We start from the raw sequence: 12,432 nt of genomic DNA, 5'->3' as shown, positions 1-12,432 counted from the left end.
TAAGGAGCCCACCGCTGCTCGGGAGCTCCGCACCAGCGCGTTTGTCACCTCGTGTCTCGTTCCACCGTATCCCATTGCTGAGGCTTCTGCAGCATATTGTGCATTACAAACAGGATCTGTAAGATTCGTAGGGATGTGATAATTAATTCAGCGAGGATGATGCTTAATATGGACTGGCCCGAAAGAAATGAGGTCTAACAGGAACGTGTGTGTGAAGGGGAGGGGGGAAGGCAGGAAGGGGGAGATGTTTAAAGTGTTTGAACGGTACGGCGAATGTTCAAAAGCTACGTTACATTTGCTTCCCGACCTCAAGAGCAGCTTGAAGCTTGGCATATGCTGCAGTTCCTTGCTCATCACCGACTATAACCGGGAAAGCCCGCCCTGCCTTACTAAAGGAAAAGCCTCTGCTCTGCACCATCACTCTTCCACCGCACCAGAGGACTTGACCTTGGCACAACTCTTTTCTCCAGCCGCTATCACGACAGACTCTGGCACTGCTCCAGTAAGGCTTAGGCTCCCATCTCGCAGGGAGCGACCCCCTGCCCCCTCCGGTCCCCTCACAGGCGCCCATCCCCGTGCCCTCTCTTGAGCCGAACCCCCGCGTCCGCGAACGACGTGGGGCTCTGCGAATGGGAGAGCGGCAGCCCACGTTTGGGCGCTCAGCCACGCAGGGGTACGGAGCTGGCGCGGGTCCAGCCCTTCTCGGTGTGCCATCCCCGCGCGGCACTGCAGCTTGGTCATATGAGCAGAAATGATGAGAAAAGCACTTTTTAATCTTTTCGCACTTGCCTCCCTGTTCAAACAGTTGCAGGATGGCTATGACTGACGTGCTCAACGCTGAGGATATCAAGAAGGCTGTGGGAGCCTTTTCAGGTGAGTACCTCTTTTTCTTTTCTTTATTTCCTCTTTTCTCCTCTTTCCCCTCTTCAGCTTCCGATAGCAGCACATTTCTTTAAACTTGGGGAAGATTAGAGGATATTTCTAAACAAAATACTAATCGAGGATGGTTTTCAGAAGTGCAGTGAAAGCCTATCACATTTATCAAGTCCAGGGCTGCATCCTCAGCAAAGTTGCCCTGCACGTTACAGAGGTGAAATACCTATTTCAAAGGAAGGTGAGCAGCAACTGCGGACAGGCTCCTACCGAGGGGATACTTTCAAAGGAAAAAAAAAACATCGGAAAACCAGACTGGATTATACCTTGTTGTGGGATAGGGAAGTGAGCCATGGATGCCGGCAGCTTCCCACTCACCCCTGAAATTGAGTGTCAGGTATAACAGAACTGCTGTTTCTCATTGCAAGGAGCTAAGAACTCGCTCTTTTCTTACGTCCTATGTGGGATCCCTGGGTGGGCTTTGCTTTTTGGGATGGAGCAGAAGGCAACGATAGAGAACTCACTACTCTACTGCAGAAGCTTTCTGCAGGACGAATGGCTGCCAGCCGTCCGTACTTGCCTCTCAGACTACTCCGGGTCCCGATATTCCCTACCCCTCTAATTCACCGCCAGCCCTGAGCCGACAGCAACCCCTCAGAGATTCAGCAGTCAAGGATGCTCTTAAAGCAACGCCAAAAATCGTGCTCCGGGATGCACGTTCTCTCTCCCTGTCCCTCCAAACTACCTGGCCGACCGCAGCACCGGGAGAGCCGCCTCCCTCCGTCCTGCCCTGTGCAGTGACCTTCCAGGGCGGACGGAGGCGCAAACCCAGCCGAGCCCGGCTGAGCGCAGCAGCCCGGAGTCTAAGGGACCGGCAAGCCGCTTTGCTCCATCCGGCAGCTGGTTTTCTCATTAGTTCCCATTGTTCTGAGGCCAGCTCCAAGTCCCGGAGCAGATGCAATTAGCAGCAACTAATGACAGGTCTCAGTCAAGCAGATCCCGAAGGACTGAGCCTCCTTCATTTTACGTAAGAGGAAAAGCTGCGTCCGGAATAAGGATGCATGGGGAAGAAGGAGGGGGAAAAAACAAACAACCCTCCGAAGCACGTTTTGGAGGTCACTGTACTGGGTTTCTAATCCACATCTTCCTAATCGCCAGCAGTCGTTAGGATACCCGTGTGGGACAAAAGCGGGTGCGGTTAAAGGACGGGAGAGGTGGTGCAGGTAAACTCGTTTATCTCGGCTCCGATTTCAAGGGCTCTGTTTGTTTGTTTTGATTCTTTTTTTGTCTCTTCCTCCCGGGAGATCGTTTCTGACACGGTCTCGCAGGCAGGATAGCGCACAGCACTCCCTTGCAGTGCCTGAGCTTACAAACCACCACTGCACATACCTTTAGCGGTCCAAAAGCAACACCGATTTCTGATAAGTCTTCAGGAAAAGCGAAACAGCCCTGAAATAGCCATGTGCTCTGTAACACTTCCCGTCAGTGCTCCATGGTTGAGCAAGAGTGGGTTTTTTTGTTTTAAAGGGTGGAAATGCCAAAAAGTGACAGCCATGTAATATCCAGAGACCGCTCTCAGATGACTGTTTTAGAATTAAACTTAGCAAAAAAAGAAAAAGGGGGTTAAGGCACTGATATGAGATCAAGCAGGGCAGACTTCAGCTCCCAACTCTACCACAGACTTCCTGTGTGACCTTGGGAAAAGTCTCCATCCCTGTGTAGCTCAGCTCTTCATCTGCAAAGAGCAGGCACTGTCCCTCTCCCCCTCTGTTTATTACAGTTAGCGTCTGTGAAGCATGGAGAATTGATTACAGGGTGTACATGGAGCTCCCACACAGTTGTGCTCAACTGTGCCTCCCAGGATAGGACACGCAGGAGTGTGGAAGGAAACCACTGGTATGTACTAATGTATGTCTCAATGGTTTTTCTAAGCAGCTCTCTGGCTTTTCATCTCCTATAGCTGCTGAATCGTTTAACTACAAGAAGTTTTTCGAGATGGTAGGACTGAAAAAGAAGAGCCCAGAAGATGTGAAGAAGGTTTTCCATATTCTTGATAAAGATCGAAGTGGCTTCATTGAAGAGGAGGAATTAAAGTAAGTCAAGATACGTCCTTTCTCAAATAGCCTCACCTTAAGTGTCTAATTTCCTGTTTTTTTTTTCTTTTTTTTTTTTTAAGACTCTAGATAATAGCATACAGTTCAATCTTCCAACTAGTATTTGTGTGCAATAATCTGTTGTTTGCTTACTATATGGTCTAAAGCATGTTGGAGATAGCTAGTTGTAACTTTTATGACTGATCAATACCTTATTGCTAGTTCTTCAGTCAAATGTAGTTTCGGAGCAAAGCACTTGCCCTGAACGTTAGAGAAGGTCAACACTGAATTCCAACTCACATATGAAATTGGTGGTACAAATAAATATGAAATGAAACTGTTCTGGGGAAAAAAAAAAACCGATCCACAACTTTCCTTTTTTTCCATGCCCCCTCTTTAGGTTTGTACTGAAGGGCTTTACCCCAGAGGGAAGAGACCTATCAGACAAAGAAACGAAGGCTCTTCTGGCTGCTGGAGATAAGGATGGTGACGGTAAAATTGGCGCTGATGGTATGTGATTAGAAGAGTAAACTTCGACAATAACAATGAAATATTACTCTTACATACAAGAGCTGAGGAAATCTGGGAATCACTGGGGGCTGTGACCTTCTGAAGGACACAAAATGGATTTAATGAAATACCAAGTCCTGCTACATTTGCCATCCCTTGCTTTAGGGAAAACAGGGGCTGAGTTCTGACACTAGAGGGGGCAACAGTTCATAGAAACCGAGATGTAGTTAAACCACAGCACCGGGCTAAGGACTGATGCAACTTCAGTGAGTTTAAGATTTCAAGTGGATTCAGGATCAGGACACTGGGAGTTCAAAGACCCAGGCTTGAATATAAAACTTCTAAAGAAAAACAGCTGAGTAGCAGCATTTCTGCTCGATGAAGAGTAAATAGGAAGGTAATGCACGACTTCACAAAGCAATGCTTTTAAAATTCAAAGGGCAGTCAGTCTGCTGAGGAATTTCCATCCAGCTTTGCCTCGTGTTTAAGTGGGTCTTCACAGCTAAGAAAGCTTGTCACTCCCTTTTACTAAATATGAGGAGTATAAGAAAAAACAACTTTTCCTTTTATAGCACTGCTTAAAAATGACTTTTCTATTACCCCTTGGGATGAATCAAATTAGCTCACATGCAAATTTTCTCCTTTTTTCTCTTTCTGTATTCCTGAGACACACTGGGAGAGACATGAAGAGATGAGTTTCTGAATTAAATTTTTCCTCATTGCAGGAGATAGCAGCAGAAGTCTGTGGCCAGGGTACTAAATCACCTAGACAGCAGGCAACTGCTGAGTTTTCACAATACTGATAAGCCACATGCTAGGTTGAAATCTAAAAAATACCTAAACCACTCCTATCTCTCTCTGTCACCCAGTCTCTGGGATTTGTAAAAAAAAAAAGTTGTCGCAATAAAAAAAACCCAAACAATTAAAAAAAAGGAATAAAAAGCAAAATATGATTAACTAACATAGTTTCCTTACTCAGAAGCTGAAAAAAATGACATACAAAATCAGCCACTGACATATTAGTCATACATATCTGCCTGTTTGTAGCACCTTGACATACCAGTGACTATGGTCCTTTTTCTAGACAAAAGCCTTTGATTTCTCAGATCATGATCCTATCATGGTCACAGAAGGGCAATTGTGAAGCACCTAGGGGAAGTTCCGGCTAAACTTCAGAAGTGTTACTGAACCTGATGAGTGTGTCACCATTTGAAATTTCACATGCTTAAATTATATGGGTCCTCCTTATTCCCATTAAATTAGTGGCAGTGGTACTAAAATCAGTGGGCGAGATTTTTCAGAAGAAAACTTGGCTCAGGTAAGTAAGGTTAGAGCTGATCCCCCCAACCTCACATCACATATATTTTCAGTTATTCCCGGAAGGCTGCAAAACAAAAGCAGTATTGATTGGAATACAAGGACTACATTGCAGAATGATTTTGGCTTTTACAAGAGTCCCTGCCCATGGCAGGGGGGTTGGAACTAGATGATCTTAAGGTCCTTTCCAACCCTAACTATTCTATGATTCTATAATACAGCATTAACATTTTTATTTAAGATTGACCATAACTTTTAAAAGTTGAAACAGTGCCTGAAAGCCAGTACATTGTAATAAGCAATACGAAACACTTCTCTTTCTTCTGCAAGTTTTACCCTTCCTTAACTTTGAACTGGAATTACACTGAATTTATAATCAATAATGAGAAGAGAATGAAAGGCTTCTTTTATTTGCCTCTTCTGGCCTGGTACATAGCCCTACTGTACAACATCATTGGTTTTTTTTCCATTTCTTAAATTTGACTTTAACAGGAAATTGTGACACTGGAAAGGCTTGAAATACATGCAAAAAATCACAGCTGGGGCTATGACCAAAGGATGAGGATGACAGACATTTTCCAGCTTTTCCTTTGGTTCAGAAATCCAATTCCAGATTATAATTGCTTATGTAACTAAAATCTAAAGTCACAAATGTACGTCACATTTATATTCAGTATTGCAATGCTGTATTTCTGTTGCGAGCCATTTGTTTGCTTCCCTGTAACTGAATTGTCAGGCATCACTTTTACCCCTTCTTTCAAACATCAGCTTCCTACATCACTAAATTATTACAACCTAAATGATGCAGCCTTTCACAGGGATTAATGTTAATTCACTAGATGGCCCTTGAATGCCCATATGGAGCACCCCTCAAGAGCCCATAGCAGTTGTAAAACCTAATCTTTATGGATTTTTAACACAGAGCCATCTTTCTCAGACTTTTCTTCACAAATGTTAATCCCAACCTAATCAGACTTCTTCCAGTTAGGGTTACATGTTACAAATTGTCTCTCAGGTCTCCGGCTTTAAACCTTTTATCATTCCTGCAAGACCATTCAGCTCAGAAACGGTTTCTTAAGGTTACCTCCTGTCCAGTCAAGATTTGTAATTTGTGGCTGATCTTCAAACAGTTGAAAACTTGCAGCCTGTTCATATAAGACATCATCTTCTGTCTGATGTTAAGACCTTTTCATCTTTCACTGATATGAACAAAAGATGACAAATGTGAAAGAAAAAAAAAAAAAGGTCAAGGCCAAGTTACCTAAGAAAACTACAAACATTAGCTTCTAGATTAGCTTGGGAAGCAATGCTGAAGCTGCTCTCTCAGCTTCTGGAGAACATTTGTAAGGAAGAAGTGAAAATGATCATAGTGGGTTTTTTAATCTATTTTGTGTGTCAGCAGTGGACATGCACATCATGCCTTTCTGTTTCTTGCTACTAATAGACTTGAGAAAGTACATAAATAATTTTCAAAGTTCATGCACTGTAGACAGAACAAGTCCACATTTTTATCCTAGTAAATCAAAATATTTTCCTTGATACAGCTCAACTTCTGCAAATATTTCAAAATATTTCAATTATTTTCTTTAAACACTGTAAAAATGAGACATCGAGCATTCAGAATTACAGCTGGCAAGTCGTTACCTTGCAACAGGTAAAAGACATAACTAAGAAGAAAAAGCTTTTGAAAGTCCTTTTGTTATCCCCCTTTGTGCCCCTGTTTCTTCTAAAATAAATTAGTGTTAAGTCATTACTTATGAATTTTGCTAAACAGATTTGCTATTATACCGATAATGTAAAAAACATGATCTGATGAGAGAAATCATTAGCCTACAACATGTACTCTGTAATTATAGCTGTCATTTCAGTAAAATACTACAGGGTATGCATCAGGCTGGTATAGGTTACTGAACTATATTGAACACCGCAAAAGAATCCTCTTGTTTTATGTTGGAGCTTTGACATAAGACAGCTAGTAAATTATTTTACATGACAAAATAGTCTAAATCCTTGCAATTTAAAAGTATCAGTTGTGCAAAGAAAGATAGAACTTAATTTTGTTTGGAAGGAGAATTACAACTGGAAAGGAGGATGCAGTCTATCCCAAGGATTCTCTCCCTTGTCAGAGGCAGTAAATATTTACAAGAACAGCCAATAGGCAGGGGTTAATATACAGTGTCATATCTCAGAATATATACTTTCCATATACGAGTACACTTGGTAACAATGCCTCCACAAGCCATCTGTGGTTGGGCTAACCTTTATATGAAAACCAATAGTGAACTACTTTACAAGATTGTTCAACTGGAACACCTTTGAAATACCTCAAGTATATTGAAAAACCTGGGAAAACTTTAAAGCAGATAGCAGTTATTCATGAAGGAGTATTTTATGGTTTGCTGGCCATCAAGAAGTACCCATGAAATATATTGCCATTAAGTGATAATATCACTATCATAATGTATTACAGAAAATATTTGGCTGCAAGCCTGAATAACCTTTTCCAAATATATTCCATAGATGCAAAAATTATTATAAAAAAGGATTTAATTCAGCTGTAGCAAGTACGACAGCTTGTTCTAATAGAATATGTGTAGTTAGTTTTCCCTTTTGGAAAGGCTTCATCCGTTGCAGTTCATGGTTCTCTCTGCAGGATTTATTCACACAGTGATTTAATAATCATAGCCTGTTTCCTTTTCTGGGCAGAACAGTCTGGGTTTCTATCACAAGCACTTTATGTTATCTCTTAAATTCAGTTTGCAACATTTGCGATCTCTGTACCCACCGTGTACAGGATTTAGACACTTTTTGTGTTAAGTAATCTGCATCACTAATCCTAACTTGGATTTACATCTTTCAAAATGATGGATAGATTTGGATTTAATTTAAACCCACTGACATTTTCATGTCTTACTCTGGTTTGTCAGCATTTGGCAACACGATTTTTGGACACAACATCATCAAAAATGCTACCAGTTTGCACACACCAGTCAGTGAAGATCTCACTTGTTTAGAGTTTAGCATTTTTCAACTGAACATTAGAATGTTCTTCAAATGCCTAATTTTCATTTTCTATCTTTTTTAGTTGCAAGACATTCTTCATTACGTCAAACTTCAATAATTTTCTTTTGAGCATTTACAGATGACTGCCTCCCCTATTTGTCACATTCCTCTCAGCTGATTATGTTAGACCCATAAACCACTCTCTCTGTATACCCTCTAATCCCTTTATCATCTTTGTTGCCCTTCTTGGGATTCCCTCCAGTCTGTCATTTTTCAAGCTCTGAGCACACAAAACTGTGCAAGGTATTCTCATGTGTGACTGTTCCAAGGTTAGATGGAGTTAGGAATTATAACCTCCTTGAGTAATGCAGTATTCAGAGTGTGGTATGCCAGGCAGCTATTCACCAGGACACAAACATGCCTTTTCCATGCTTTAGCACCCCGATGAAAAGCACTACATATATACACCAAAGCATAAAATAAACTCAAACTGCAGATAGATATATGTATGTACATATTATTGATGTAACACTAATAAAAGCCACAGAGTAAAATCCTGTCCCTCTGAGATCACAAGAATTTTTCTCATTATCACCAGTGTGGTCAAAATGGGTTGGTGTAAGCTTCTGTTTTTGTAATCTGTCATTTCCAGTCAATTTGCCAGTACAAAATTGAATTTAAATGCAATATATTTATAATATAGGGACACAAATACTATGAAAGACTTGTTAATGAGTCTCTTTGCCAAACTCTGATATAAAGGAAATTTATCTCCCTGTGAAATTAAATTTCTAGCTCTTGCCTTCATCCCATTGAGATTTACAAAGGAATAACAGGGAGCTAATCAAGTTCTTCAGATGAACAGCAGTGGACAGTCTTGACAGTCTGGCATGTATAGCATTTCTCTCTTACCCTTAACAAATCCTTTCATTTCACTGTAAGATTTCCCAAGTCATACTTTCCCTTAAACTAACCAGGATTTCTTTGTTCTTCTGTTATTGTGATGTTTCTGCTACACCACTGACTCTGTAATCATTGTAATATGCTTTCTCCTTCTTTAAATTTTCTTTTTTTAATATTTTTTTTTAAATGTTTCCCTTCTCCAGAATTTGCAACTATGGTGGCTGAATTATAAAGGCTTTGACCAATGCAAACCCTTCACCCATCCTTCACTGCCCAATTCCAACCACCTCCTGCTGGCTGCTTTGGCTCCTGTTCTATTTATTTATGTTATTTTATACTCCAGCTCTGTTCTCTGCAATCCTGCAACTCTGTAATTGTGCTGAAAGACACTGTTAAAATAATAAAGGTCACATCAATCTGGGCTTTATTCTCTCTCACTATAACTTGTTTCTTATTTCATGTAGGTTTGGCACATGCTGAGAGAAAATTTTACTCTTTTTTGCTGACATCCCTGCGGCTTTATCCCTTGCTAGGGTAAAGTAGGAAGAACTAAAAGCCAATTTTTGGGATAAAACATGCATATAATGAGTCATTCAGCCCAAATTCTGAACTCTGGCAAAACTGACTGCATTATTTTTAAGCCATCCCTGCTAAATGGATGCATACTCATAGCCTGGAAAATCTCTAGTGATGGAAAATCTCTAGTGATGGCAATTACCCAACTTCATTTGGCAGTTTGTTCTTTCGACTTAATCAGTGTTATAGCTAAAAAGTATTTCCTAATATTTAACCTACATCTCCCATGCTGCATTTTGGTGATCAGTAAATTGATCCTTGTCTGTATCATTTGTTAAATTTGCCTGGTGCAGGGGGATTTTTGGATAAAAGGTCTGACAGCAATATCAGTTGATGCCAATCATGCATGAGGATAACTCTGTAAAGTATTAAAAAGCAGTCATTTCTGAAACACAGGATATGCTTACTATCAATGTTACACAACTATCTAGGACAGGAAGAACAGAATACTCAAAAGAATAACAGCATGAATATCGGGGGGGGACACCAAGATTCAGGTGTGATGTTGCTGTTGATACTCTCACTGTTAAAATAGTATATAAAAATCCCATCAAAAACATTTCTTCAAATACTTTACCAAAGAAGTGAATATCTTTTCCTTTGAGTTACACACACAAAACTGAGACTCTAGCTAAGGAAATGACTAGCCAACAGTAAACCTATGACAGAGCCAAGAGCAAGACACTTGTATCCCAAATCCTGTCTAGTAACTTTGGCACCAAGCTCATGCTTTCAATCTTTATTTTAACATCTTCCCCACACCTTGACAGAACATTGATTACTACTGCAAGAAAAAGGAGGGGTAGTTGCCATTTCTAGGTTCCAAACTATTCCCCTGCAGCAATAATACCTTATTCCATTCAGATTTATTATCGCTAATTTAGTATTTAAAATTTAAAAGAAAATAGCGCTGAAACCCTGTCACCATCACGTTGTACAGAATAGTATTCTCTGCCACAGCAATTACCCAATGCTACTCGGGAAGCCAATAAACACTCCCTAAAGCTGTTCTAAATTTTCACTCTGTAGTAACTCACAAGGAAGACTTTCTTTGCTAAAGCTGCTGTGCTTTCAAAAGAACTCCTTTGGTTTTGCACAATGTATATACGGATCTGAAGAGTGTATTGATTTCTAAGTATTCTAAATAAAGCAAATGAAAACGGACTGCAATGAAGCGATTTATTGCCTGGTTTGTTGTTTGGGTTGTTTTTTTTTTTTCTCTCGGCAGCTGCTGACCTCACGTGGCAGTAAAGCGTAATTACAACAGTATACTGGGCTACAGGAAATAAAACCATTAGGAACCCACCCATTGACGTATCATGAATCATAGAACCCTAGATTCATAGAATGGTTTGGGTTGGAAAGGACTTTAAGATCACCTAGTTCCAACCCCCTGCCATGGGCAGGGGCATCTCACACTAGAACAGGGATGGAGCATTTACCACTTCTTTGGGCAACCCATTCCAGTGCCTCACCACCGTCACAATAAAGAACTTCTTCCTTATACTTAACCTGAACTTCCCCTGTTTCAGTTTGAACCCATTCCCCCTTTCCTATCACTACAGTCCCTGATGAAGAGTCCCTCTCTGCATCCTTGTAGGCTGTTCTGAGGTCTCCATGCAGCTTCCCTTCTCCAGCCTGATCAATCCCAACTTTCTCAGCCTGTCTTCATGCACAAGGTGCTCCAGCCCATGGAATCAACCTAAAAATTGCTATATAAAGAAAGGCTTTTATAGTCTCTTTCTAGTCTTTGAATCTGCAAGGATTTATATTTTAATTCTTCACTAGATAGCATGCAAGCTGTATTTTTACAACAACAAAAGCACAATAAGAAGAAAAAGCAAGCAAGAAAACCCCCACTGCCATTAATGAGTCTAAATTATATTTTTTTTATAGTATATTAGGTGAAATCAATAAGTTATAGCAACATTAACAGGGATATTTTACTGTCATAAAAGTCCGAAGACCCCAACAATTCCCTTATCAGTCTTTCTTCATGTTATTCCCTCAGTCATTCCAGAAAAAGCAACACTGAGTGACCAATCTGGCCTGAAATTTTTCAGCTCTATAGGAATGGATAAGATGAAAAGAAATATCCTTTAATTTCAAACTAAAAAAGTTAAAATGGGTAGAAAGACCTTCAAAATATCATTGTTACTTTTCATGGTAAGAGTACCTGACATTCTAAACAAGCATTTGCTCAGTTTATTCAAATATGCAACCGCTATATGTTTGAATTTTCTCATGCATAAGCAAGGGTGCAAATAGCTCCTTCAATGAACATTAACCTTACATTTCTTAATTGGCATCTTACATCTTTTTTTTCCTGAACAGAAAATATTCCATATTTTTTCCCCATTATAATAGAAGTTATGAAAAAAACCCAACTCCAGCCATCATGTTGATGACAAATTATCAATACACATCCTTCCCTTAGATTCATTGCCAAGGGTTTGTAACAAGACACAACTTGATGATTTAAGATATGGAAGTTATGTTTACTCGTATGAAAAAATACACTTGTTCTCATTGGTATTACATATTGCTAGGAAAGAAACTCAGATTGCTCTCAGCTATACCTCAAAAACAAGAGACAAATCCTCATGTCATAGGCAAACCATCATTTCCTGACAAATGACACCAGCATTTTAAGAAAGGGTTTGTACCAACAGACCATCACCAATGCTTAAAATTTCTCCAATCACCATTTACCATCATCAAACAATCAAAAAAAATCGTAATTGTTTATTCTTTAAGGGTCCTGCCAAGCTCTTAATGGAGTTTCATGGATCAGCAGTTTTCCACATGTCTTATTTTGGGAATCAATGGACTGGAGGCTGTAACACCTGTTCACTTTGCAGAAGCTGAGCTAGGATTTATATTTACAGTCTACCCACCAGCCCTGAGCTCAATACTGCCCAATGTTCTATGATTGCTCCCACACTTCATTCACTTCGTCAAAGCAAAGCTTGCTTGTTTTCTTCTGTTGCCTTTTTTGACTTTGCATCTTTGGGGGAGGAGGGAAGTAAAGACACTTCTGCCTCATTTCTAAATACTTCTGAAGACTGGAAATGCAGTTCATGTGCTCCTTTCCAACAACACACAGATAATTTGTCAAAGCCTCTGTGCTATAGGATCTAAATATTAACAATACTCT

At 40.3% G+C, this 12,432-nt stretch overlaps 1 protein-coding gene across 2 annotated transcripts; it reads left to right on the top strand.

Moving 5' to 3' along the window:
* Positions 1 to 250: 250 nt before the first annotated feature.
* On the top strand, positions 251 to 9,809 carry PVALB (parvalbumin). Of its 2 annotated transcripts, XM_062602754.1 has the most exons (5): positions 251 to 502; positions 806 to 873; positions 2,834 to 2,966; positions 3,367 to 3,476; positions 8,903 to 9,809. In XM_062602754.1, the coding sequence occupies exons 2-5, from the start codon at positions 813 to 815 to the stop codon at positions 8,929 to 8,931; spliced, it is 333 nt and encodes a 110-aa protein (XP_062458738.1). In that variant the 5' UTR covers positions 251 to 502; positions 806 to 812; the 3' UTR covers positions 8,932 to 9,809. The 2 variants fall into 2 exon arrangements, with proteins under 2 accessions (XP_062458738.1, XP_062458737.1); XM_062602753.1 differs by lacking the exon at positions 251 to 502 and having other exon boundaries at positions 692 to 873.
* Positions 9,810 to 12,432: the final 2,623 nt, after the last annotated feature.

Source organism: Pezoporus occidentalis, unplaced genomic scaffold (genome assembly GCF_034315485.1).
Source record: "Pezoporus occidentalis ecotype Australia unplaced genomic scaffold, CSIRO_AGI_Poc_V1 ctg78, whole genome shotgun sequence".
NCBI lineage: Eukaryota > Metazoa > Chordata > Aves > Psittaciformes > Psittacidae > Pezoporus > Pezoporus occidentalis.
This window is presented reverse-complemented; position numbering and strand designations above follow the sequence as displayed.